This window comes from Salmo trutta, chromosome 4, assembly GCF_901001165.1.
Source record: "Salmo trutta chromosome 4, fSalTru1.1, whole genome shotgun sequence".
In the NCBI taxonomy this organism is placed as follows: Eukaryota; Metazoa; Chordata; class Actinopteri; order Salmoniformes; family Salmonidae; genus Salmo; species Salmo trutta.
The window spans coordinates 25,479,498-25,506,451 of NC_042960.1; the positions used below are offsets into that span (position 1 = coordinate 25,479,498).

General features: G+C 44.5%; 1 protein-coding gene across 2 annotated transcripts; it reads left to right on the top strand.

Moving 5' to 3' along the window:
- On the top strand, window positions 1-26,930 carry LOC115192145 (ataxin-2-like protein). 2 transcript variants are annotated; one of them, XM_029750318.1, is made up of 24 exons: window positions 1-336; window positions 602-708; window positions 1,875-1,914; window positions 2,181-2,237; window positions 2,390-2,461; window positions 4,144-4,327; window positions 4,509-4,630; window positions 5,496-5,587; window positions 7,342-7,560; window positions 8,778-9,061; window positions 9,156-9,242; window positions 9,354-9,473; window positions 9,622-9,699; window positions 9,794-9,855; window positions 9,937-10,238; window positions 17,306-17,372; window positions 20,332-20,481; window positions 20,605-20,668; window positions 20,847-21,010; window positions 21,234-21,357; window positions 21,557-21,672; window positions 24,485-24,667; window positions 26,059-26,230; window positions 26,325-26,930. In XM_029750318.1, the coding sequence occupies exons 1-24, from the start codon at window positions 316-318 to the stop codon at window positions 26,381-26,383; spliced, it is 2,946 nt and encodes a 981-aa protein (XP_029606178.1). In that variant the 5' UTR covers window positions 1-315; the 3' UTR covers window positions 26,384-26,930. The 2 variants fall into 2 exon arrangements, with proteins under 2 accessions (XP_029606178.1, XP_029606179.1); XM_029750319.1 differs by lacking the exons at window positions 1-336; window positions 602-708 and adding an exon at window positions 910-1,133.
- Window positions 26,931-26,954: the final 24 nt, after the last annotated feature.

Sequence of the window (26,954 nt, forward strand, 5' to 3'; positions counted from 1 at the left end):
CATACACAGTCGTACACGCCCCCATCAACCCAGTCAGTCAGCCACGCGCAGACGACAACATCTTTGTGGTGCCAAACCGGCGAATTTGTTTTCCCCGAGTTTTACAATTTCTTCAAGTTACAAATGACATGCAATCGGAGTAAGCCACACGCAAGAGTAAATCTACGGAAAGGAAACGAAAAACGACGTGCTAAAAGTTTTAGCTACAGAAGGGACATTACTGCTTGCTCGTCTAGCTAGCCATCGAGCTAGCTATAACGTGCAAGGCTGTACTACAGTAGCCAGCTTAACTATCGATTAAGTTCCGAAGAGGCAATGTCTTTTCGTCGACAGAACGTGAGTTGTAGTTGTATCAAGTTGCTAAGGGTAGCTTGCTGCTACATGTATTGGTTTCTGTGTGTATGAATTCTAGCTAGTTTGTGCAATATTTGTTAGCAGCTAGCTTTAAGTTGGCTAGCTAACGTGAGCTTTATCGATGGTGTCCTCATTGACTTACGTGGTAACTAGTCTGGTAAAGTCAAATACTATTTAGTAGACTAAAGGCAAATTGAATCCGTATAACTGTTACTTGAGGTGTAATTATTGGCACGTGTCACACCAGCAACAACCCGGTTCAGGCGGACGAAAAACCTCCAATGGAACGGCAGGGCCTGCCGCTTTGCCCTCTCATATCAGCGGGAGCAATACCAACAGAGCTGTGCCTGGAAGGTAAGCACATGTTCGGCCACAGTCGTCAAGCAAGTCCGGGGATCTGCCACATATCCATAGAGGTTTACCGGTCAATACGAGGATTACAGTGGGCGTGCCCATGTCAAATGGAGGCTTTAACTAGTTATTTTAAGCCAATTGGAACAAAGTAAATATAATAGATGTAGGTTACGGCAAATGGGCAAAGAGGGTCTGCTAAATCGACATTGGTATGATTGACTGGTGTCCGAACCAATGGGATAGACGATACATTTGATTGACGCCAATATACCCATTCACTTTCTGTGGGGAGGGGATTAATCCGTGTTCATTTTTTTTATTTTTTATTAAACGTTTGTTTTAGGTTTTGTTTGGCCTGTCAAGTCGTACGACTTTAAACAGAATCAGCAAGACTGCGGAGTAACAGGGATGCACATGACTAAAAAGTATTAATACTGTTTTATTATTTATTGTATTCAACGTGTCTCTCGATATCTAGAAATTCTACTAGCTGTCTTGTTTAGCTTGCTAGCTAACGTTAGCTAGACAACACAGCTAGCTTTTGTTTAGATTATTGATATTTTCACAATTTCGCCTAGTTACTCCAAATTGTTAGCCAGTTACCAGATTAATTTAGCTAAAATAGTTGCACGTTAGCAGGCTACCACTAGGGAACGTTAGCTAAATTGTTAGCCACATCGCTATAACGTTACCTTCTGTTTTAGCTAACCCTAGTTAGCCAGCTTGTGACAACAATTGTTTTCGTTAAGCCTCGCAAACAATGTCAAACGACACAGTAATAGAGAACAGAACATATCCGCTACGGGGCTAACTTGTTTACACCTCACCCCACCTAATGTCATAGCTCGCTAACGTAGACCACCGGCGTCCGGCACGCATCGGTGACCGTGATCAGTCTTTTGCTCTACGGCTGCATAGACATATCTTCTAGATCATCTAGCTAGCTTCATGCATTCATATGACAGGTCGAGGACCACCAGGCTCAGAAGTCCGCATTTGATCAACGCATTGTCCCATGTCCATAATTCTTTGCAAGTTTGCATTTTAGTTAGCTACATTGAAAGTGGTGCAGCTGCCGGCCTATTTCTTGCGTTGCAGATTTTTATCCCTGAGCCACCTACATCCATTTGTCTTGTCTGTTGCTAACGTTCTCTCCTCACATTAAGGACAAGAAATACAATGAAGCCGCCATCTCAGTCCTCTCCCGTAAGTCACATATCATGAAATGTAGGCTATCCAGCATGTACTACAGACGTTTTTACGCAAATGTGGATAGCCTATTACCCTTTTGATGACATAATGTAGGTTGTCTTTTGCTTTGTTTGCTTCCATACAAGTGCACGATTGTACAATGTGTAAACTCTAAAATGTTGAAAGGAAATTGCGAGTAAGAGTAAGGTCACATTTTTTGGAGCTTTAAAATAGAGGTCCCTGCCATGCTGAAGTCAGACATGTTTGTTTACAACTCACAGGTATTTGAAGGTGTCTACAACAACACCAGGATGCTTCACTATCTCACAGCTGTAGTGGTGAGTGTTCATTTGGTCAATTAGGCCCTGGTCCACTGTGGTGCCTTTGATGCAACAGATGCACTATTTCCACTATTTAAGTTGTAGACAACTGTCTACTAATGTATATCTTAATGAAATGACCAATAACCATATTATTATCATCCTTCAAGGGCTCCACCTGTGATGTCCGAGTGAAGAGTGGAAATGTGTATGAAGGCATCTTCAAGACCCTCAGCTCAAGGGTAATTTTATACTACCTTGTATTAATTAGACCATACATGGGTGTTCTGCATACCGACACATTATAGACCCCTCATAGAAACATGGTTGTGGTCAGATGTTCAACTTAATCTGAGGCGTATTCATTAGTCGGATTCTGTTACAAAACCTAGTCCGTTGCACATCTGAATGCATTCAACTGAAATGTGTCTCTGAATCAGAGAGGTGCGGGGGGTTGCCTTAATCAACGTTCACGTCATTGGCGCCCCAGGAGCAGTAGTTCAAGGCTCTGGGATTTGAACCAGCGACCTTTCGGTTACTTGCCGCCCCTTTTACCATTTACTCTAGGGACTAGTGTTGTCACGATACAAGATTTTTTTCTTCTTCTTCGATACCAGGTTTACTCGATACGTCACGATAGATACCAAAATGATACCACAGCAAAAAAAGAAAGCATATTAGCCAAAGTAACAGAATGGCACCTGATCCAGACAGATAAACTCAGCTACCGTTCTGTTCAATTGCTGGGCATCTTTTGAGTTAAATATCAGCACATTTGACTTTTTTTTCTCCATTGTTTTTTTAGACACAGCCATGTGTATGCATTAATAAATCAATTTCACAATCATACAATCAATTAGCCTTTGGTAAGAGCAATCTAACAACATAATGGTCATTTATTTGAATGGTAAATATCTATTGATAAACTGGGTAAATTAAGATGTAGCCTTGGCATATCCAAAACAAGGTCAATGCATATTCAATAGGAGTGTGTGCATGCATTGAGTTATTGAGCTTGTTTTGGCTGATGTCATCTGTAGCCCCATGAAAATCTGTTTCCCTTCTCTCTTACATTTTGTGACTTATTTTACTGTACTCCTTAACATTTGCATTGAAGTAGCTTATTTTATAAAAATGTGGGCTGTCTACCAGGAATGACATCATTCACGAGGCAAGGGGGGGTGGCCCATGGGAGCACAGTCAGTTTGCTGAGGCAATAGATCATCTTTGTGAGAGAGACTGAAATAAGAGAATGAATAATGTTTTTTGTGGCTATCAACTTTGAAATCAGCGTATTTTGCATTATGGTTTGCGTTCTAGTTTACAAAGTACTAGGGCGGTGAATTGATGTTAGCTGTCAACTAGCAAGGAAAGTTGGCCTACAATAGCTGGAAGCTACCAGTGTCATCTTGCATTGTAAAGTGTTGTAGCCTAGTTTCAACATTTCTACATTTGGTCGTGTCGCATTGTTAAATTGTGTGCAGCATGAGTGAGGAGCTAACATGATGCATCCCAGACTCCCAGTGCAGGCTAGCAATGAGTAAGTGGAGCAGGCACAGTGCGCACTATAATAAGAGGTCGGCTGTGCTGATAGACGTGCTTGATCCGTTGGACACATTTGACAGAAGTACCAAAAGTACCAAAAAATCTAGTGCCAAACAGTTTTTCCTCTTCTAGTATCGAAAAACTACAGAAGTTTCGGTATACCATGCAACACCAGGAGGGACCTACCTAAAATTGTCCAATAGAAACTTGTTTTTGTTGCAGAACGTTTAACTTTTGGAGTAAATGGTTTCCGTTACAAAATGTTTTGCAATAGAATCAGCATAATGAATACACCCCAGGTCACATTGACCACTGCCTGCAGTCGCTCTTCAGTTAACCTCTGTGGTTTATCCGTGGTCCTAATGTGTTTTTACTCCAGTGTGAGCTGGTGGTTGATGCTGTCCACAAGCGGAGCGAAGGAGGAGAGGCGGATGGAGACGGAGGGGGAGGCTTGCCCCCCTCCCTGCCCCGGATCGAGGAGATCACAGACACCATGATTTTCAGCCCCGGCGACCTGGTCACAATGACTTGCCGAGATGTGGACCTCAACTACGCCATCAGAGGTAAGTGTGAGAGTGGGTTGTCAGTGTGACTGAAACTGATTTTAAGATAAGGATGTGTTTTTAAGTAAGCAGTCGAACTGAATGAGACAGATTGGAGGGTGAACCAAGTGTGTGTGTGCATCATTATGTACCCCTAGTAGATGACACATTATACCTTCAAATTTAGGCTTTGTGTGTGTAGATGCTTTCACAGATACAGCAATCAGCTCATCGCGGGTGAACGGGGAACACCGGGAGAAGGTGCTGCAGAGGTGGGACGGAGGGGACAGCAACGGAGAAGGCTTCGACCTGGAGACGGACACGGTGAGGCGCGCACACACAGTGAGAGGAATTGACACAGTCGCTAGGTTTCCATCCAATTTGTGACAGATTCTACAATCTGCATAAACAAATTATGAATGTTCCTGCCGCGGGTGGGTTTCTATCAAACTGACTTTTTACTGATATAAAAAAAAAAACTGCGTTATAACCTAGTGCACATAAAAAAATATTTGTTTCAATTACAATGTACCAACAAAAAAAAGAGGTTCAGTGTGTTTCAATCACATTTTTTACTCTACTGTTGGTTTTGTCACAAACTTTTGTGATAAATGGCAAGCTTGCTTAATCTGTTTTTGGTTCATGCTCTCTCGACACGTTTGCTGATAAAGTTGACATGGATAAGAGCAAGATCATTTTTATTTGATAATTGCAGCCAAGCACCAATCATCATGTCACCAGCATTCAAAAAAACACCCTCAATATTTATTGGAAATTTGCATGAAATTCAACGTGCACTTAACCACAATGTGAAGTTCATAACTTATTTGCCTATAAACTCTTCATGCTTTCACACGTTGTGATGGTAGTAGGTTACAACAATGTAACATATCATTGCGTGACTCTAACTATATTTTGACATGGTTATTATATCACTAGTTGCACATAACAGCGTTTCCACCGCAATTATGGTATAAATCAATTTCACAGACCAAAGAATTGTGTTGCTGACAGTAGGATATTTTGACTACAAATTTGCTGTTTCTATCAGGCCTGTTGAGTTTTATTTTTTTATGTGTCATGTAATTCATCTGCATGAAATGGTTGGATGGAAACCTGGTTACTGACACGCACACACTTGGTGAGACACAAGCACACACTTACTGTACGGCTCTTCTGTCTCTGTTAGTCTAATGGCTGGGATGCCAGCGAAATGTTCAAGTTCAACGAGGAGACGTATGGCGTCACGTCCACCTACGATTCCAGCCTCTCCATGTACACGTGAGTATTCTCCCCTCAGCTCCTTATTCTGATTGTGGAATATGCTCAGGTCGATCTGTCTATATCAGCAAAAAAGAAAAGCGGGGTAAAAAAAGAGTTCAAATTGTGTTTTTTACATTTTTATTAACCTGCAGTTTTTCATTATTTAAAATATATATATATATATATATATATTCAGCAAAAAAAGAAACGTCCTCACTGAACTGCATTTATTTTCAGCAAACTTAACATGTATAAATATTTGTATGACCATAATAATATTCAACAACTGAGACATGAACTGAACAAGTTCCACAGACATGTGACTAACAGAAACGGTATAATGTGTCCCTGAACAAACGGGGATCAAAATAACAGTCAGTATCTGGTGTGCCCACCAGCTGCATTAAGTACTGCAGTGCATATCCTCATCATGGACTGCACCAGATTTGCCAGTTCTTGCTGTGAGATGTTACCCCACTCTTCCACCAAGGCACCTGCAAGTTCCCGGACATTTCTGGGGGGAATGGCCCAAGCCCTCACCCTCTGATTCCAGAGGTCACAGACGTGCTCAATGGGATAGGAGATCCGGGCTCTCAGAACACTGACATTCCTGTCTTGCAGGAAATCACGCACAGAACGAGCAGTATGGCTGGTGGCATTGTCATGCTGGAGGATCCTGCGGAAAGGGTACCACATAAGGGAGGAAGATGTCTTCCCTGTAACGCACAGCATTTAGATTGACCGGAATTGCCACCAAGTTCAGTCCAATGATGCTGTGACACACCGCCCCAGACCATGACGGACCCTCCACCTCCAAATCGATCCAGAGTACAGACCTTGGTGTAACGCTCATTCCTTCGACGATAAACGCAAATCGGACCATCACCCCTGGTGAGACAAGACCGCGACTCGTAAGTGAAGAGCACTTTTTGCCAGTGACGGTGGTGATGTTGCTGCCGGTGATGTCTGGTGAGGACCTACTTTACAACAGGCCTACAAGCCCTCAGTCCAGCCTCTCTCAGCCTATTGGGGACAGTCTGAGCACTGATGGAGGGATTGTGCGTTCCTGGTGTAACTCGGGCAGTTGTTGCCATCCTGTACCTGTCCCGCAGGTGTGATGTTCGGATGTACCGGTCCTGTGCAGGTGTTGTTTCACGTGGTCTGCCACTGCGAGGACAATCAGCTGTCCATCCTGTCTCCCTGTAGTGCTGTCTTAGGCGTCTCACAGTACCGGACATTGCAATTCATTGCCCTGGCCACGTCTGCAGTCCTCATGCCTCCTTGCAGCATGCCTAAGGCTTGTTTTTCAGAGTCAGTAGAAAGGCCTCTTTAGTGACCTACGTTTTCATAACTGTGACCTTAATTGCCTGCCGTCTGTAAGCTGTTAGTGTCTTAACGACTGTTCCACAGGTGCATGTTCATTCATTGTTTATAGGTCATTAAACAAGCATGGAAAACAGTGTTTAAACCCTTTACAATGAAGATCTGTGAAGTTATTTGGATTTTTACAAATTGTCTTTGAAAGACAGGGTCCTGAAAATGGGACGTACAGAGTTTAGTTCTGTATCATTCTGTTTTTTTTTCTCCCACTAATTGGTATTTTGACCTATCACAGATCTTTTTCAGAGTTGATCGGTCAAAAGATCAATTAGTGAAAACAATATCAGATTTGGGCTGCCTGTGTGAACACAGCCTTATTCACTCACATCTCCCTTTCTCTCACATGTTTCTGAATGACCTTGGAAGTCTTATCTCTCTTTCTCCCCCTTCAGTGTTCCCTTGGAAAGGGGCAGCTCGGATGGCTTCCGGCAGCGGGAGGCACGTGCGGCCCGCCTAGCGAATGAGATTGAGGGCAGCCCCCAGTACCGTCACCGCACCAACCTGGAGAACGACGATAAGAGCGAGGAGGACAAGTACAGTGCCGTGGTCCGAGAGAGAGACGAGGGGAGGGAGAGGGGCGGCCCTGGATTCCAGAGCAGTGCCGGGAGCAGGTGAGTCCGTAGGGGAATCGCAGACATACACAGGCTTAGTTCTAAACACAATACATGGAGGCATAAACACAGTTGACAAAACTACATCTGTGCAAGGATGTAAGCTACTCAGTCAGTTGTATAGACAGACATAACACGAATATGCAGTGAACAAAAATATAATCGCAGCATGTAAAGTGTTGGTCCCATTTTTCATGAGCTTTTTCCCCATTGTCGCCAGAATCTTATTTTTCTAAATTTTTTGGCACGTTTGTATACATCCCTGTTAGTGAGTATTTCTCCTTTGCCAAGGTAATCCATCCACCTGACAGGTGTGGCAAATCAAGAAGCATGATAATTATACAGGTGCACAATGAGCTGGGGACAATAAAAGGCCACTCTAAAATGTGCTGTTTTGTCACACAACACAATGCTACAGATGTCTCAAGTTGAGAGCGTGCAGGAATGTCCACCAGAGCTGTTGGCCACTGGAACGCTGGAGAAGTGTGTTCTTCACCGATGAATCCCAGTTTCAGCTAAACTGGGCAGATGGCAGACAGCATGTATGGCTTTGTGTGGGTGAGCGGTCTGCTGATATCAACATAACCCCACCACTGGGCACTATGGTATTGGCAAGTATAAGCTACGGACAATGAACACAATTGCATTTCATTGATGGCAATTTGAATGCACAGAGATACCGTGATGGGATCCTGAGGCCCGTTGTCGTGTTATTCATACTCCGCCATCACCTCATGTTTCTACATGATAATGCAAGGCCCCATGCTGCAAGGATCTGAACACTATTCCTGGAAGTTGAAAATGTCCCAGTTCTTTCTTGGCCTGCATACTCACCAGACATGTCACCTATTGAGCCTGTTTGGGATGCTCTGTATTGACGTGTACAACAGCGTGTTCCAGTTCCCGCCTATATCCAGCAACTTCGCACAGCCATTGAAGAGGAGTGGGATAACATTCCACAGGCCACAATCAACAGCCTGATCAACTCTGCGAAGGATATGTCGCGCTGCACGCCCCTACCTTTTTATTTATGGTATCTGTGACCAACAGATGCATGTCTCTATTCCCAGTCATGTAGAATCCATAGATTTGGGCCTTATGAATTGATTTAAATTGACTGATTTCCTTAAATGAACTGTTATTCAGTAAATTCTTAGAAATTGTTGCTTGTTGCGTTTATACTTTTGTTCAGTTCATCTCTCTCTCTCTCTCTCTAGGGAGGGTAAATACATTCCTCTTCCCCAGAGGGCCAGGGAGATGGGTGTCCCCCCGGGCAGCCTCAGGGGTGGAGCCTCTGGTCCAATACCCAATCGAACAGGAGTCCCCGGCTCCTCTAGACCATCCCAGGGTTCTGATAGGTGCAGCCCGCTGTCCATCAGGGGAGCCTACTCTCCCCACTCGTCCCAAGCCAGCCCCCCGGGCCAGCCCAGTAGCCCTACCCCCTCTTCCTCCTCTCACCCACAAGCTCTGGCCGATGCCTCGCGCTCTTCTGTCAACGGAGGTAAGGACTCTGTCTGTTTGGGTATATTGAGGGAGGAAGTGTGTGCGAGTTTTGGGGCATATTGAGTGTTAATTGGGCTATTTCTATGGATCAGTGTCGTCCAGAACTTCCCCCAAAGCCCAGAGATCTCTACAGACCAATCGAACTCTGCGCAACCCAAGCTCCCAGTCCTCACCTGCAGGTACACACACACGCCTCAACTGCACATTTCCGCCACTCATATTCTAGACTATTCACATCCCTCTCCTTTTCCCTTCTCTTTCTCCCTTTCTCGTTGTCTCTCTCCCCGCAGTCTCTCGCTCTCCAAAACCAGACGACCCCGCTCTGGCTGGCCCTTCCTACCTGGACACTTCCTCGATCGCCTCGGCAACACCTAAGTCCTCTGGCCCCACCCCTCTGTTCACTGTGGATGGTGAGGAGGAGGATGATTACTACACAATTTTCTTTTTACAGAATTGTCATTTATTGAAGTTCTTTTTGTGTTTCATTTATGATTTCTGTTCCTTTCTCTACCTCTTAATCTCCATCTGTCTCTTGCTTTCTTTTTCTCTCGCTTTCAGTGAATGAGATCCTAAGCTCAGCGGCTAAGGAAAGGACAGAAGGCCCAGCCAGCCCTCAAGACGGCAAGAGCGGCAAAGGTTAGCTCTCTCCCTTCCTCTCTCTGTTTGACTGGTCCCTTTCCTTTATCTCAGGTCTTTTTGAAAAAAAAAACATTTTCTCTCTCCCTCTCAGTTCCCTCAGTCCTGCAGAGAACACAGTTGGAGGAGCTACGGAAATTTGGCAAAGAGTTCAGGGTAAGTGTGTCTCGTGTCCATGCATGCTGTGTGTGACCCATGTATCTTATCTGATTCTGACACTCTCGCTCTCTTCCACAGCTCCAGCCCAGCCCCTCCCCTTCTGCTGGCCCCACCTCCTCAGAATCCGCCCAGCCCTCCCCATCAGACTCCGCCACCACAGCCGAGTCCATACCCGCCCCTGGCCACACCCCCTCCCAGGACCCCCAGACTGGAGAGGGGTCCTCCTTCACCCCGACCCCCACCACCCCTACCCCCTCTCCAGCCCCCAACACCGCCTCTCAGTCATCAGGTCCAGACAGACAGGCTACAGGGACACCCCAGCCAGCCAGGTCCCCTGGCAGCGAGGAGGAGGGCGGCGAGCGAGCAGAGGGTGTGGCTGAGTAAGTGTGACCCGAGAACAGTGCAATACAGTACATTATTCCACAGTGTAGTGCAATAGTCTACTCCTCAGTCAACCTAATTCCTACAGTTAATCTGTTAAATGTAGGGGGTGTAACGGTTCACCAAACCTACGGTTCGGTACGTATTACGGTTGTGGGGTCACAGGAAAGATGTAATGTCAATCTCAACGTTCCTTGCATTGTCTGTTGTGACCAGATTGTTAGGTTGGGCCTCAAGTTTCCACTCCAATGCTGTGTTTGTAACCATGTGGGAGGTGGGAATTTACCAGTTGTTAAGTCATAAATACTAGTTGGATGCATTCATGTGATTTGAACTCGTTGCAAAATGCCAATTGGCTAATGGCCATCAAGCTGTGTCAACCGAAAGTACAGCTTTCATGCTTGTAAAGAAATTATAGTGCTTTTTATAAATAATGTTCTGTTGCATTTAACTGACGAAAATGCTATTTGAGGCCATTTCCTTAATAGGTGATGTCAGAGGGCAACGTGGGAGAAGTGGGTGCTCAGGATGATAGACAAGTTTCCCACTAGTAATTACCAGCTTGAGGGCTGTTCAAGTGACTTATTCCCCAGTCGTGTATGGTAAATTCCCACTTCTCTCTTGGTTACAAACGCGCTATGGCACTGCCTCCCTCAGTGCCAGATAAGCGTCTGTACCAAGGTACATCTCCCACTCCGGGGTAATGTGATAGGCTCACTGTTAAGTAAGCGCAGCACAGGGTGCATAGGACAAATCACTGGAAACTTCTGCTTTGGTGTGCATATATAGAGCAAGTAACCTGTTTGCTGAAATGGGTGCTAGAGGGAAGTGGTAATGTGGCTCGAGCACTTTTACGAGGTGCTTAAACCACCACTGAAACCCCCTTTTCTCAACCCCTGAGAATGGGGGTTGAGAAAATCCGCAGCTATAACCCAGACTGTAAAAAATATTAACATAGCCTACCTATTGCTCTTGTGATCTCTTTGGCCTGGTCATATTCAGCTGTTTGAATGCATAGGGGAGATGCTGTTTTTCTTTCTTGTTCCGGTATTCTGTGATGTTGTAAATGTGTCAACATATTTATTAAGGCATTCTCATTGAGCAGTGGCGACATACTGTTAGCTGTTTATCCACATCTCTCTGTCCATTGCCGTTGTGGTCTACTGTGAGGCCAAAATGTTGGGAAATTGGAGATTTTAAATGATAATTGAGGATCCTCCAATTCTGGTTTATTGACCCCACCACTCGCCATCGTACAGAACTAGTTCCAGACTGTTTCATTTTTTTACATTTTTGAAACTTTTTTTTCTTAGGGGGTGTATCCGCTTTAATATTGCAGACAGATTGTTGCTTCCATCAATGTAATTGTCTCATTTCCAATCCCCCATATATGTTCTTCCTGACAGAGCTGGTGCAACCGAGTTAGGTTTCTAGGCCTCCTTGCTCACACGCGCTTTTTCAGTTCTGCCCACAAATTTTCTATAGGATTGAGGTCAGGGCTTTGTGATGGCCACTCCAATACCTTGACTTTGTTGTCCTTAAGCCATTTTGCCACAACTTTGGAAGTATGCTTGGGGTCATTGTGGAAGATCCATTTGCGACCAAGCTTTAACTTCCTGACTGATGTTGCTTCGATATATCCACATGTCGTGCCCTCTTCACGACTGTTTTGGTATGTTTGGACAATGATAGTTCGTTGGTGATGTGGACACCAAAGAACTTAACTCTCGACCTGCTCCAGTACAGCCCCATCGATGTTAATGGGGGGCCTGTTCGGCCCGCCTTTTCCTGTAGTCTGCGATCAGCTCCTTTGTCTGGCTCACAGTGAGGGAGAGGTTGTTGTCCTGGCACCACCCTGCCAGTTCTGACCACCTCCCTATAGACCGTCTCATCATTGTCGGTGATCAGTTGTGTTGTCAGCAAACTTAACGATGGTGTTAGAGTGGTGTTTGGCCTCGCGGTCGTGGGTCAGCAGGGAATACTGGAAGGGAGTAAGTACACACCCTTGAGGGGCCCCAGTGTTGAGGATCAGTGTGGCAGACGTGTTGTTGCCTACCCTTACCACCTGTGGGCGGCCCGTCAGGGTGTTTTGTCCTAGTGTCTTTAGCTTAGTGGCGAGCTTCGTGGGCACTACGGTGTTGAACGCTGAGCTGTAGTCAATAAACAGCATTCTCACATAGGTGTTCCTTTTGTCCAGGTGGGAAAGGGCAATGTGGAGTGCAATAGAGATTGCATCATCTGTTGGGGCGGTATGTGAATTGGAGTGGGTCTAGGGTGTCCGGGAGGATGCTGTTGATGTGAGCCATGACCAGCCTTTCAAAGCACTTCATGCCTACTGACGTGAGTGCCACGGGGCGGTAATCATTTAGGCAGGTTACCTTTGCTTCCTTGGGCACAGGGACAATGGTGGCCAGCTTGAAACATGTAGGTATTACAGACTTGGTCAGGGAGAGGTTGAAAATGTCAGTGAAGACAGTTGGTCCGCGCATGCTTTGAGTACACGTCCTGGTAATCCATCTGGCCCCGCAGCTTTGAATGTTGACTTGTTTAAAGGTTTTGTTCACATCAGCTACCAAGAGCGTTATCGCACAGTCATCCAGAACTGGTGGTGCTCTCGTGTTGCTTGCCTCGACGCGAGCATAAGGCATTTAGCTCATCCGGTAGGCTCTTGTCACTGGGCAGCTCGCATCTGGATTTCCCTTTGTAGTCTGTAATAGTTTTCAAGCCCTACCGACGAGCGTCAGATCCGGTGTAGTAGGATTCAATATTAATCCTGTATTGACGTTTCTTTTTGGTTTGTCTAAGGGCATAGTGAGATTTCTTATAACCATCCGGATTTGTCTCCCATTTCTTGAAAGCGGCAGCTCTAGCCTTTAGCTCGATGTGGATGTTGCCTGTAATCCATGGCTTCTGGTTGGGATCTACGTACAGTCACTGCGGGGACGACGTCGTCGATGCACTTATTGATGAATCCGATGACTGAGGTGGTATACTCCTCAGTGCCGTTGGATGAATCCTGGAACATATTCCAGTCTGTGCTACCAAAACAGTCCTGTGCTGTAGCATCTGCGTCATCTGACCGCTTCCGTATTGAGCGAGTCACTGATACTTCCTGCTTTCGTTTTTGCTTGTAAGCAGGAATCAGGTAGATGAATTATGGTCAGATTTGCCAGGAGGTCAGGGGAGAGCTTTGTATGCATCTGTGTGTGTGTTGAGTAAAGGTGGTCTAGAGTGTTTTTAAAAAAAAATCCTCCTTTGGTTGCACGTGACAAAAATTTGGTAAAACTGGTTAAATTTGCCTGCATTAAAGTCCCTGGCCACTAGGAGCACCGCTTCTGGGTGAGCATTTTCTTCTTTACTTATAGAGTTGGTTGAGAGCAGTCTTAGTGCCAGCTTCGTTCTGTTGTGGTAAATAGATGGCTACGAATAATATAGACGAGAACTCTCTTGGTAGATAGTGTGGTCTACAGCTTGTCATATGGTACTCTACCTCAGGCAATTTCCTTTGTTAATATGGACTCTTTTGACCTAAATTGCTTTTGTTTTATAGATGAGTACTGAATTGCATGGCCTCTAAAGGCACTATTAAAAGTGTCCCATACAATAAGGGGATCTGCTGTACCCATGTTCTGTCAGGAAAAAGTCCGTTATATATTTTAACTAGGACAGAAGAATTTATCATCCAGTAGGCTTTGATTAAATTTCCAATGTCCTCACCCATGTGGAAATTCTGCAAGAGTAATATATATGCCAATGCCAGGCTGTTTAACCTGTTGGGGCTAGGGGGCAGTATTTACACGGCCGGATAAAAAACGTACCCAATTTAATCTGGTTACTAATCCTACCCAGTAACTAGAATATGCATATACTTATTATATATGGATAGAAAACACCCTAAAGTTTCTAAAACTGTTTGAATGGTGTCTGTGAGTAGTATAACAGAACTCATTTGGCAGGCAAAAACTTGAGAGATTCCTTTATAGGAAGTGGCCTGTTTGACCATTTATTTGCTTTCTTTGACATCTCTTCCAAAAACTCAGGATCTCTGCTGTTACGTGACACTTCCCACGTCTCCAATGGGGTCTCAGAGCCCGGGAAAAACCTGAATGACGTAATTCAAAGCCCTGGCTGAAACACAGGAGCGCTTTTGCTAAGTGGTCTATCAGAGGACAAAGGACTTCATGCGCGTGCACTGTCCGCCCCCGTCTTTTTTTTTTACCCTCTGTTTACAGACAGGCAGATTCCCGGTCGGAATATTATCGCTTTTCTACGAGATAAATTGCATAAAAATTGATTTTAAACAGCGGTTGACATGCTTCGAAGTACGGTAATGGAATATTTAGAATTTTTTTGTCACGTTATTCGCCATGCGCTCGACCTTGATTTACCATTCTGATAGTGTCTAGAACGCACGAACAAAACGTCGCTGATGGAACATAACGATGGATTATTTGGGACCAAACCTACATTTGTTATTGAAGTAGAAGTCCTGGGAGTGCATTCTGACGAAGAATAGGAAAGGTAAGACCATTTTTCTTATAGGAAATATGATTTTGATGAAGGCTAAACTTGCCGGGTGTCTAAATAGCTAGCCCGTGATGGCTGGGCTATGTACTTAGAATATTGCAAAATGTGCTTCATCCGAAAAGCTATTTTAAAATCGGACATATCGAGTGCATAGAGGAGTTCTGTATCTATAATTCTTAAAATAATTGTTATGCTTTTTGTGAACGTTTATCGTGAGTAATTTAGTAAATTGTTAGTAAATTCCCCGGAAGTTTGCGGGGGGTATGCTTTTTCTGAACGTCACATGCTAATGTAAAAAGCTGTTTTTTTATATAAATATGAACTTGATTGAACAGACATGCATGTGTTGTATAACATAATGTCCTAGGTGTGTCATCTGATGAAGATCATCAAAGGTTAGTGCTGCATTTAGCTGTGGTTTGGGTTTTTGTGACATATGCTAGCTTGAAAAATGGGTGTCTGATTATTTCTGGCTGGGTACTCTGCTGACATAATCTAATGTTTTGCTTTCGTTGTAAAGCCTTTTTGAAATCGGACAGTGTGGTTAGATTAACGAGAGTCTTGTCTTTAAATAGCTGTAAAATAGTCATATGTTAGAGAAATTGAAGTAATAGCATTTCAAACGTTTTGAAAATCGCGCCACAGGATTCAACTGGCTGTTACGTAGGTGGGACGATTTGGTGCCACCTAGCCCATAGAGGTTAATAAAAGGAAAGTTTGAAATGCGTCAATTTAACCTCCCTGGGCAAGGCGGGACGCTTGCGTCCCACCTAGTCAACAGCCAGTGGAATCGTGTGGCGTGAAATACAAATACCTCATAAATGCTATAACTTCAATTTCTCAATCATATGACTTTTACACCATTTTAAAGACAAGACTCTCGTTAATCTAACCACACTGACCGATTTAAAAAAAAAAAAAAGGCTTTATAGCGAAAGCAAAACATTAGATTATGTCAGGAGAGTACCCTGCCAAAAATAATCACACAGCCATTTTCAAAGCATGCATATATATCACACAAACCAAAACCACAGCTAAATGTAGCACTAACCTTTGATCTTCATCAGATGACACTCCTAGGACATTGTTATACAATACATGCATGTTTTGTTCAATCAAGTTCATATTTATATCAAAAACCAGCTTTTTACATTAGTATGTGATATTCAGAACTAGCATTCCCACCGCAAACTTCCGGTGAATTTACTAAATTACTCACGATAAACGTTTACAAAAAACATAATTATTTTAAGAATTATAGATACAGAACTCCTTTATGCAATCGCGGTGTCAGATTTTAAAATAGCATTTCGGCGAAAGCACATATTCTGAGTAGATAGCCCGGCCATCACGGCTAGCTAATTTGACACCCACCAAGTTTGGCCCTCACCAAACTCAGATTTACTATAAGAAAAATTGGATTACCTTTGCTGTTCTTCGTCAGAATGCACTCCCAGGACTTCTACTTCAACAACAAATGTTGTTTTGGTTCGAAATAATCCATAGTTATATTGAAATAGCTCCGTTTTGTTCATGCGTTCAGGTAACTATCCGAAGGGTGACGCGCGGGCGCATTTCGTGACAAAAAAATTCAAAATATTCCATTACCGTACTTCGAAGCATGTCAAACGCTGTTTAAAATACATTTTTATGCAATTTTTCTCGTAAAATAGCGATAATATTCCAACCGGGCGACGTTGTATTCGTTCAAAGACTGAAAGAACAAAATGGAGAATTCACATGAACGCGCATCTCCAGTATCACTGTACCCAGGCAGGCCAGTAAGAAACAGAGCTGCTGTACTTAGCCCAGAGACTGCAGAGCTCTCATTCCACTTTCTGGCGCCTTCTGAGAGCCAATGGAAGCCTTAGAAAATGTCACGTTACAGCAGAGATGCTGTATTTTTGATAGAGAGAACCTAGAAGGACAACAAATTGTCAGACAGGGCACTTCCTGCATGGAATCTTCTCAGGTTTTGGCCTGCCATATGAGTTCTGTTATACACAGACACCATTCAAACAGTTTTAGAAACTTTAGAGTGTTTTCTATCCAGATCTACTAATTATATACATATTCTAGTTTCTGGGCAGGAGTAGTAACCAGATTAAATCGGGTATGTTTTTTTTATCCGGCCGTGCAAATACTGCCCCCTAGCCCCAACAGGTCAAGATAAAAATTTTGATTACAACGTGCGCATTGGCGCTAGTTGTTTTAACGGAATAGCCTACAATGTTTTTTCAGCTCAGATTTACTCGAGGCATAGGCTACAACGCAGTGTATCCATACAGGTTCACAGTGCGGACCAAACCGAGGTAGTGTACCGTTACACCCCTACTACCGTTACAACCCTAGTATTGATAAGATGTGTTGGCACATCTGTAGGTATTATGCTAGGTCTGGGTGATATATCATGAATACATATACGGTAAGGATTTTTTTACAATACCGTTCCATGTTGAGGATGGATGTATGGAAAAGGGATTTGAAAGATGATTTGGAGTTCTCATCTCGCTCTCCTTCTGTGTTTTTTTTTTTTTAGTCAGGTGAAGAAGTCTACGCTGAACCCCAACGCCAAAGAGTTCGTCTTCAAGGCACCCATGACCCTGGTCTGTCACACACACACACACACACACACACACACACACACACACACACACACACAAGAAAGTAGTTGAGAACAAGTTCTCTCTCACAACAACCTGTTTGGCCAGGAGTTAAAATCAAATTTTATTGGTCACATACACATGGTTAGCAGATATTAATGCGAGTGTAGCGAATTGCTTCAGGTTCCAACAGTGCAGTAATATCTAACAATTACCTAATACACACATCTAAAGGGGTGAATGAGAATATGTACATATATGGATGAGCGATGGCCGAGCGACACAGGAATGGTGCAATGCATGGTATAAAATACAGATTATACATATATGAGTAATGTAAGATATGTAAACATTATTTAAAGTGACTAGTGATCCATTTGTTAAAGTGGCCAGTGATTGGGTCTCAATGTAGGCAGCGGCCTCTGCGTTAGTGATTGCTGTTTAGCAGTCTGATGGCCTTGAGAGGATGGATGGTAGTGATGTGAACAGGCAGTGGCTCGGGTGGTTGTTGTCGTCTTTGATCTTTTTGGCCTTCCTTTGACATTGGGTGCTATAGGTGTCATGGAGGGCAGGTAGTTTGCCCCCGGTGAGGCATTGTGCAGACCGCACCAACCTCTGGAGAGCCTTGCGGTTGTGGGCGGAGCAGTTGTGGATCTGTAGGAGTTAGTCAGGGTTTTGGGTGACAAGCAACATTTTCTTCAGCCTCCTGAGGTTGAAGAGGTGCTGTTGTGCCTTCTTCACCACACTGTCTGTGTGGGCCATTTCAGTTTGTCAGTGATGTGTACACTGAGGAGCTTAACTTCCCACCTTCTCCACTGCTGTCCCTTCGATGTGGATAGGGTGGTGCTCCCTCTGCTCTTTCCCGAAGTCCACAATCATCTCCTTTGTTTTGTTGACGCTGAGTGAGGTTGTTTTCCTGACACCACACTCCGAGTGCCCTCACCACCTCCCTGTAGGCTGTCTCGTCGTTGTTGATAATCAAGCCCACTACTGTTGTCATCTGCAAATTTGATGATTTGAGGCGTACAGGAAGGGGGGCTGAGCACACCCTTGTGGGGCCCCAGTGTTGAGGGTCAGTGAAGTGGAGATGTTGTTTCCTACTTTCACCACCTGGGGCCGTCAAAATCCATGACCCAACTGCGCAGGGCGGGGTTGAGGCTCAGGGCCTCAAGCTTAATGATGAGCTTGGAGGGTACTATGGTGTTGAATGCTGAGCTGTAGTCAATTAACAGCATTCTTGTTGTCCAGATGGGATAGGGCAGTGTGATGGCGATTGCATCGTCTGTGGGCCTGTTGGGGCAGTATGCATACTGAAGTGGGTCTAGGGTGGCTGGTAAGGTGGAGGTGATATGATCCTTGACTAGTCTCTCAAAGCACTTCATGATGACAGAGGTGAGTGCTACGGGGCGGTAGTCATTTAGTTCAGTTATCTTTGCTTTCTTGGGTACAGGAACAATGGTGGCCATCAGACCGGTATAGGGAGCGATTGAATATGTCTGTAAACACACCAGCCAGTTGGTCTGCGCATGCTCTGAGGACGCGGCTAGGGATGCCGCCTGGGTAACATTTAAATGTTTTACTCACGTCAGCCACGGAGAGGGGGCGCAGTTCTTGTTAGCGGGCCGCAACGGTGGCACTGTATTATTTAGTTTGTCTGGAAGCGTGACGTCGGTGTCTGATGTGGCTGGTTTTCTTTTTGTATTCCGTGATTTCCTGTAGACCCTGTCACGTACGTCTTGTGTCTGAGCTGTTGAATTGCGACTCCACTTTGTCCCTGTTCTGGCATTTCGCTTGTTTGATTGCCTTGCGGAGGGAATAACTACACTGTTTATATTCAGCCATATTCCCAGACCTCTTTCCATGGTTAAATGCGGTGGTTAGTGCTTTCAGTTTTGCACAAATGCCGCCATCCATCCATCATTTCTGGTTAGGGTAACTTTAAATAGTCACATCTCCAATGCACTTCTTTATAAACTCACTCACCGAGTCAGCGTATAGATCGATGTTGTTCAGAGGCTGACCGGAACATATCCCAGTCTGTGTGATCAAAACAATCTTGAAACATGGATTCTGATTGGTCAGACCAGCGTTGAATGGTTCTAGTCACTGGTACATCCTGTTTGAGTTTCTGCCTATAAGACGGTAGGAGCAAGATGGCGTCGTGGTCAGATTTGGCGGGAGAGGGCTTTGTAGGCATCGCCGAAGTTAAAGTAGCAGTGGTCTCGTGTAGTGCAATCAATATGCTGATAGAATTTTAGGTAGCCTTGTTCTCAAATTTGCTTGGTTAAAATCCCCCAGCTACAATAAATGCAGCCTCATGATATCTGGTTTCCAGTTTACATAGAGCAGTGAAGTTCCTTGAGGGCCATATTGGTGTCTGCTTGAGGGGAAATGTACACAGCTGTGACGATAACTGATGAGAATTCTCTTAGAAGGTAATATGGGCAGCATTTGATTGATTGAGGAATTCTAGGTCGGGTGAGCAGAAGGACTTGAGTTCCTGTATGACATTATTAATCATGAAGCATACACCCCCGCTCTTCCCAGAGAGGTGTTTCTCTGTATGAGCGATGCATGGAGGAGCCCGGTGGCTGGACAGATTCCGACAACATATCCCGAGAGATCCATGTTTCTGTGAAACAGAGAATGTTACATTCTCTGATGTCTCTCTGGAAGGCAACCCTTGCTCAAATTTCGTCTACCTTGTTATCAAGAGACAGGATACTCGGGGGCGGGGGGCGATGTGCACGGAGTCTGACCAGGAGGCCGCTCCGTCTGCCCCTTCTGTGGTGCCGTTGTTTTGGGTCGGCTTCTGGGATTAAATCCATTGTCCTGGGTGGTGGCCCAAACTATATGTTTAGACACATACACCAAATGTAACTGTGTGTGATTTGTTCAGCTAAACACACGCTTACTTACATTATCTCACCAACCTAAACTGTGCGAGTTCTCTCCTCCCCAGGTGAAGCCGTCCCCAGCCCCCACCCCCCCGCGGCCCACTCCACCCAGCCCCTCTGTGGTGCTCCAGCCCCCCCCGGGACAACAGGCCATCTACAGCACCCCCTATCTGTCCTACCTCTCCCCTGTACAGATACAGGGACACTCTGTACAGGTATGACTAGGACTGAGGCTGTGACTCTCTGTGGAAAAATAAGCATTAGTGTGTCTGGGGTGTTGAAAAACAAATGGTGTGTATACATTTGAGGTTGGGGTCTAACTGTCCTTTGTTTCCCAGGCTCCTCAGATGTATCAGTACACCATGTCTACAGTCCAGCAGGGGAAGTATCCCAGATCTAAAGGTACTCACACCATTCTGTTGCCTAATCAATAGGTTGGTGGCAACACTGTCATAACCTTTCTATCTCTATTCAATGTTACGCTCTTTTAATTTAGCAACTCTGGAACATTTGAAATAAACAAGTAAAGAACTATAGACTAAAGTTATGATCAGTATGTTAATAACCCTCTCCCCCCCAGGCCAGGTGGTAGGCCCTCGTCCGGACCACCACGGCTCTTCTCAGCCCCAGATGCTCCAGGCCGCAGCGTCTGCAGCAGGCCCTCCCCTGGTGGCCTCCCCCTACCCCCAGGCCTACCTGCAGTACAGCCAGGTCATCCAGGGCATGCCCCACTACCCTGGACAGGTAGTTAACTACCACACTAATGTTGCTAATGCTAACCAGTCCACAATGTGTGTTGTGGATGGGGGTTTGTTTCAGTAGAAGAACTGACTTGCATAGGAATTTATTTTATTTTGTTCATGTCATTAAATGTTCTTATATTCCCTTTACTCACTCTTTTTCTTCCTCTTCTCTTTCGTTCTTTATCCGCTCGCTCTCTTTCTTGCTTGCTCCCCCCCCTTGCTAGCCGGTGTACTCCATGCTGCAGGGTGGGGCCAGGATGCTGACTCAGACGGGCCACCCCCAGGCTCTGGGCCCTCAGTACCCCGGACAGACAGAGGGTCCCCCGGGACCACAACAGGCCATGTATGGTAAGATAACGCACAGTTTCAGTTTAAAAGTACACTCGGCAAGACTTCATTTTAGTTGTGTACAGGACATGGTCCTGCTTAGTTGTATCAATACATTTAATTTCTTCTAAGATTGCCATGGTTCATGGTTCTTTGGTTTGTAAATGATGTTTGAATCCACATACTTGAGGTTCAAGTTAGTCTTCCATCTGTCTCTCAGCCTCCCAGCAGTTCTCCCACCATTCTAGCTCCATGCACCCTCCCCAGCCCTCCAGCACCCCTACTGGGAGCCAGCCCCCTCCCCAGCACACTGCCCCCAGCCCTGGGCACGGACAGGTAAACCAACCAGCCCACCTGTGTGTGTGCATGCATGCATGTTTGTTTTGTCACAAACACTGGACAGGTGCAGTAAAATGTGTTGATGTTTTACTGCTTCAGCCATAGTAGTACAGCTGCCTTGCTCAGGGACACATGGACAGATTTTTCACTTTGTCGGCTCCGGTATTCAAACCAGCGATCTTTCGCTTACTGGCCCAACGCTGTAACCGCTAGGCTGTGTGTGTGGGGGGGAGCGATTCACGTACTGGCGTAGGATCAATTCTGTCTTGTCAGTGATTTTTGCATGTTTTATGTGAGGAGCCTGTAATTAAAGTGGCACTCGAGCATTGTTGGGAGTTGTGCGTTAAAGTAACTTGTTGTATAACCAGATGACTTATGAGTGGTCTGTTTACGTTACTTTTTCAAATCAGGTAATATTATTGAAGTTACTTTGTAAAAAAAAAAAAAAAAAGTGTTACTTGCAGAATCGGGCACGTGTCCATGATCCGATCTTGACTTGTTCCCTCATTTAGTTCTTGAGCAAGCAGAGAAAGGCTGTTTTAGAAAAATGTCATGACTGCTGCTGTCCACAGAAATGTGTAGAGGGCGCTCCTCTGATCTTTGCTATTGATCGCTTCTGTGATGGCAAAGCCCATAGAGGGGTTTTCCCATCTAGTGTAAAGTGTGCCCTTTATAAATCTTTATGGGTCATGTACGTGCGGTCTATCTTGTTTTTATTTGTCGGCTTTAGGCCTATGTATTTTACTTAGTTGACGAATGATATTATAGTCTACAGGCCAATCTGAATTCCTTTATTTCTTTAGCCGCCAATGGATCACGGTGTATCTGTCTGTGTCCATATGACACAGACAGTGCAGTGCTCTTGCATTAGTTGAATTGTAACTTTTACATTAAACACGTGACAATTATTTTGAATTATTATTGAAATTAATTAGTTGCTTATATTTTTGGTAGAAAGCGCCTTGCTCCCTCAGATGGTCAAACAAATGCTGATAACTTTTTTTCATGAAAAGTAACGTGTCACTTGTGTTAAATGCAATGGATATGTAATTTATTACTTTTCAAGTAACAAACACTCCAGTCTCCTTTTCACTTATTAACACAAGGCACATCTCAATAGGTGATCCAGCTCACGACATGGCCCAAGTGGCAGGTTGTGCTTTCCTCTTTTGTTCTCTATTGCTCCACAAGCAAGGTGGGAGGCCGATGACATCAAATTCCTATCAGACCAACTCCTTGAAGTTTTCCATTTAAAAAAACACTATTTTGCTCAATATATGTGTGTACTTTACTGTATTTATACTTGGAGTATTTATTATTATATCACCAGAAGCTGTTTTACCACCTTGAGGCCCCTACTTCAGTGTGTTACCATTAGCACCGGCTAATCAGTCGGTCCGACTCATTTTCAACCCTCTACTTTTTCCTCTTCATTAATTAACTAGGCTACTTGTCATGTAAAAGTTTCAATTCACTAGTCCGTCGAACCCTCTATTGAGTGCCTGTCAATCACAAAGCGAGCGCTGATGGGTGAACAGTCTGCGGTCTGTCCCGCCTGGGGTTGGTTGCATTTAAATGTCTTTACATGGAGGAGGGAGAGCGCCAGATGAATGTGGATTTTCTCGTCCCATGTAATGTAATGTAAGTGGTAACGATGAGTCGAAATCCACTTAGACTAATTGTTTTCTTGCACATTTCATTTATTTTCGTTGGCGTTTCACATAGCCAGGCACGCAGCGTCGTGTCGCATGGGCTATTTAGCCTACTGTGCTTTGATTGACAACTGACCAGCAAGTGTTGACTAGTTTATAAGGTGTCGAACTGACTGTATGAAGTCGATATTTATCCCTTTGCCATTCATAAATCATGCAACATGGTTATATGTACATGGTATCTCATCTGGACAAGTAAAACAAAATATTTCGTAGGATGACGAGGATTGCCCGACAGTGACTGTAAAGTGAGTGACTCGTCAGTCAGTCTGTATACTACCGAATCGCATCGGTTCATTTGGCTCCTTAATTTGCATGGGCTACTGGTAGGCCTAGGATCTTCAGCGATTATCTGCAGATACGTTATGAAAACATTAGATGAAGATGGTGAATCATCGCTGCAGCAATAGGTAGTGGAGAGCCTCATTCTGGTCCAAATATGATAATGCCTGGATTCTATGAGGGCCCTAATTAAAATGTATTGACCTTAGTAAGGAATCAGCTAAAAGTATTGATTCAAATCATCAAAGATGATTAGTCGATAATTTGAATCAGTGGTCTTGTGCTAGGGCAAAAATGTGCACCCCTTTGGGTCCACAGAACCAGGATTACGAAACACTGATTTGACCTTTAATTAATTTACGATAATGTGGGCTATTTACGTTTGTAATTTAAATGAAGATCGTTATGGCAATTCATATCTTGCAGTAAAACCGTTTAATATGACTTTAATCTCAAGATGCAAAATGTTTCAAGTTGAATGTTCTCTTACTTGGAAAATAGTACTGATCATATAGATAACAAACTGAATTTATACATTTTCTGTAATTTAAGTTGTGAAGTCTTAATACACAACACCACATTTTTCCAGTCTGGGAGGTACTAATTTTGCTGTGTATTTTGGATGGAATCAAGGCATTAGAATGTACCAGAGGCCACCACAATGGAGCTCCTTCGAGAGGCACCTAGCTGGCTAAAACACTGCCTATTTATCCTGACCAGCCTGTTTTTAGTCTACTGTGTGAATATAGTGTTTGTCTCATTGTTGTGTATCACGCGTATGTAATTTCCTAACATACTTCCCTTCCTCTCTTCAGTCAGGCCAGGGAGGCCCCCAGCCCCAGTCCATGTACCACTCTGGGCCCTTGCCAGCGCCCACACCCCCTAACATGCCCCCTGGCCACAGCTCTCCCCAGGCCTCTTACCCCATGCAGGGCTACAGCCTGCCCACCCACCAGCCCATGGCCCAACATTACCCTGGCCTGGGACAGCTCACACAGGTAAACACCAGACTACTCTTGACCCACAGCCCACGTACATTCAACTCTCCAGAGAGGAAAGAGTAACAGATCTAAGCAAACAGTAACACTAAGTCAAGCAATGTGACAATATCAGGATGTAGCACAAGTCGGAAGTATTTGTTTCAATTGCGTAAGGCTGATACAAGCTTAACACTGTTGATCTACATGCGTGGGTGTTTTTTTTTTACATTTTATTTATTTTTTGAAGCAGTGGACACTGGTTGGTAACATGATGCCCTCGCCAGTCCGTGTTTCCTAGACTCCCATTCACAAGTCTTCTCATTTGTGGTGAAGAGTTATGTTAATCTTCCCTTGCTAGTAGTAACTAGCTGGGTTTAACCTGGCTAAAAACATAGCAAACTAGCTAGCCTTTTAGCTTACCACATCTCCTTGTGAAATAATCATATTTAAATATAGTATGCCCTGGCAAATATTGTACAAATATTATACTTGCCAGTAACCTACAACATCTCAATTTGATATGCTGCTTTTAATGTATTTTCTCCCATATCAGGAGAAAAGGCACATGGCTACTAGCTGTTTTTACTGTTTCAAAATAGCCTGGAATCAGTTATTACCTCAACAAAATACACTTGTGGGGATTCTAATAAGGCAACAATGTTTTGTTTAAACAGTCGCTGAGATTAGTTGATTATCAATGCAAAATACTACTTTGCATAGCCTATGTAGATCAGATCAAGGAACAGTAATTGTAAATAAGAATTTGTTATTAACTGACTTGCCTAGTTAAATAAAATGTTTTATCAAGGAACCAAGCAACAGCATCATTGCCTACACAACACTGTAGAGCCAAGCACTGGCATTAACTTTAAGCCTGGGCCCTTACCCATGCCTACGATGTTCAGGCCCGATTGCTTTTGCCAAATTTAAAGCCCCGGCCCTGTCCGAAATAACTTCCTCCATTAGCTGCTCCCTGCGCACAGTTAGTTCTGCTTATGGTGGCTCTAAGTCTGGGTATCGATAACTACGGTTCAGCTGGTGCTGCTCTGCTTGATGACGAGACAGAGCTGATTTTAGCTTCTTTTGGTCACTCTAAACTGACAGCTCAAGGAACATTATATTCTGTGAAATTCTTATATTTGATGTTGAAGCACTTCTGACATGTCATGATCTTAGTCAGGCCTGTCAGTTAGAGCTCTATTAACACTGCCCCCACAATGAACTCTTCGTAGTGCGATTGAGCTGCGCCAAAAAGTCCCTAGTAACGAAGGTAGGACTACGTTCTACAAAGAGCCACCCATTTTGCGTTCTGAATCTTTCCATCTCCGTAGGTCTGTAGACCACTAGTCTTGAATTTTAAATATGGTTGTTAGAAAGGGATGACACCATCTTGCCCCCTCTCGCTCCAGGCCCATGTTGCCCAAGGTATGTCTGGCCCCCACCACCCAGGAGGCCACGGCCCTCCCCAGATGATGCTGCACTATGCCCCACCCCCACAGCAAGGCCCAGGCTCAGCCCAGCAGCACGGCCCTCCCCCACAGCAGGGGGCGCACCAACACTACTACATCCAACATCCACAGGGTAAGTAACTTCAAGTCATAGAGCTAAACATCTCCAATAGAAATTGGCTTTACATTTCCAGATCTTCTTCAGTGACTGTTGTTCTGTGTTCTAGCTGTACAAGTGCAGGCTCACCCCACCCAGCAGCTCTCCTTCCACCCCCCTGGAAACTGAACCCCCTACCTACACCTAGAGGACCACAGAAGAAGCAGGAGACAGAGGATAGAAGAGGGGGAGGGGAGCTGAGGACAGGGAGCTGATGCCCCCAGTCCCTCCTTGAGTCTTATGACTGACACAATCCCATTGAGGGACACAATCAAGTTGTTCGCTGATCGGCTAAACTAGTCTGAGAACTGAAGCCCCCCTTCTGGAACCACCGCCGCCACACTTCACTCTCCTCTCGCCCACAAAATAAGCAACTTTTTTTTTTCTCAGTCAAAGGCTCCCATTTTGCTTCTTGGTTAAGGACAGAGAAGAAGAAAAAAGGTTGTGTTTTTATGAAAGACTGAGTCGTCCTCACTAGCTGGTTCCATTTTTAAGTTGAGAGGATTGACATGGCGAAAGCATCGTCTCAGACTCTGCAGAGTTATAGGACTTATCACAATGAAACTTGCTCCCTTTTAACCCCCAACCTACTTCCCTTTCTCCTTTTACAGGTAACCATTAATAAATAAACTTAAAATGAAAAAAATCATAAAAATAAAGTTTACTCAACCTCAAATGCCGCCAGAAGTCTTATTTTCTG

Coding starts and splice junctions, on each gene's coding strand:
- LOC115192145 (XM_029750318.1), top strand. CDS start 316: ATGTCTTTTCGTCGACAGAAC. Junction 10,239..17,305: donor CGAGCAGAGGGTGTGGCTGA/GTAAGTGTGACC, acceptor TTTTTTTTTTAG/TCAGGTGAAGAAGTCTACGC. Junction 17,373..20,331: donor TCAAGGCACCCATGACCCTG/GTCTGTCACACA, acceptor TCTCCTCCCCAG/GTGAAGCCGTCCCCAGCCCC.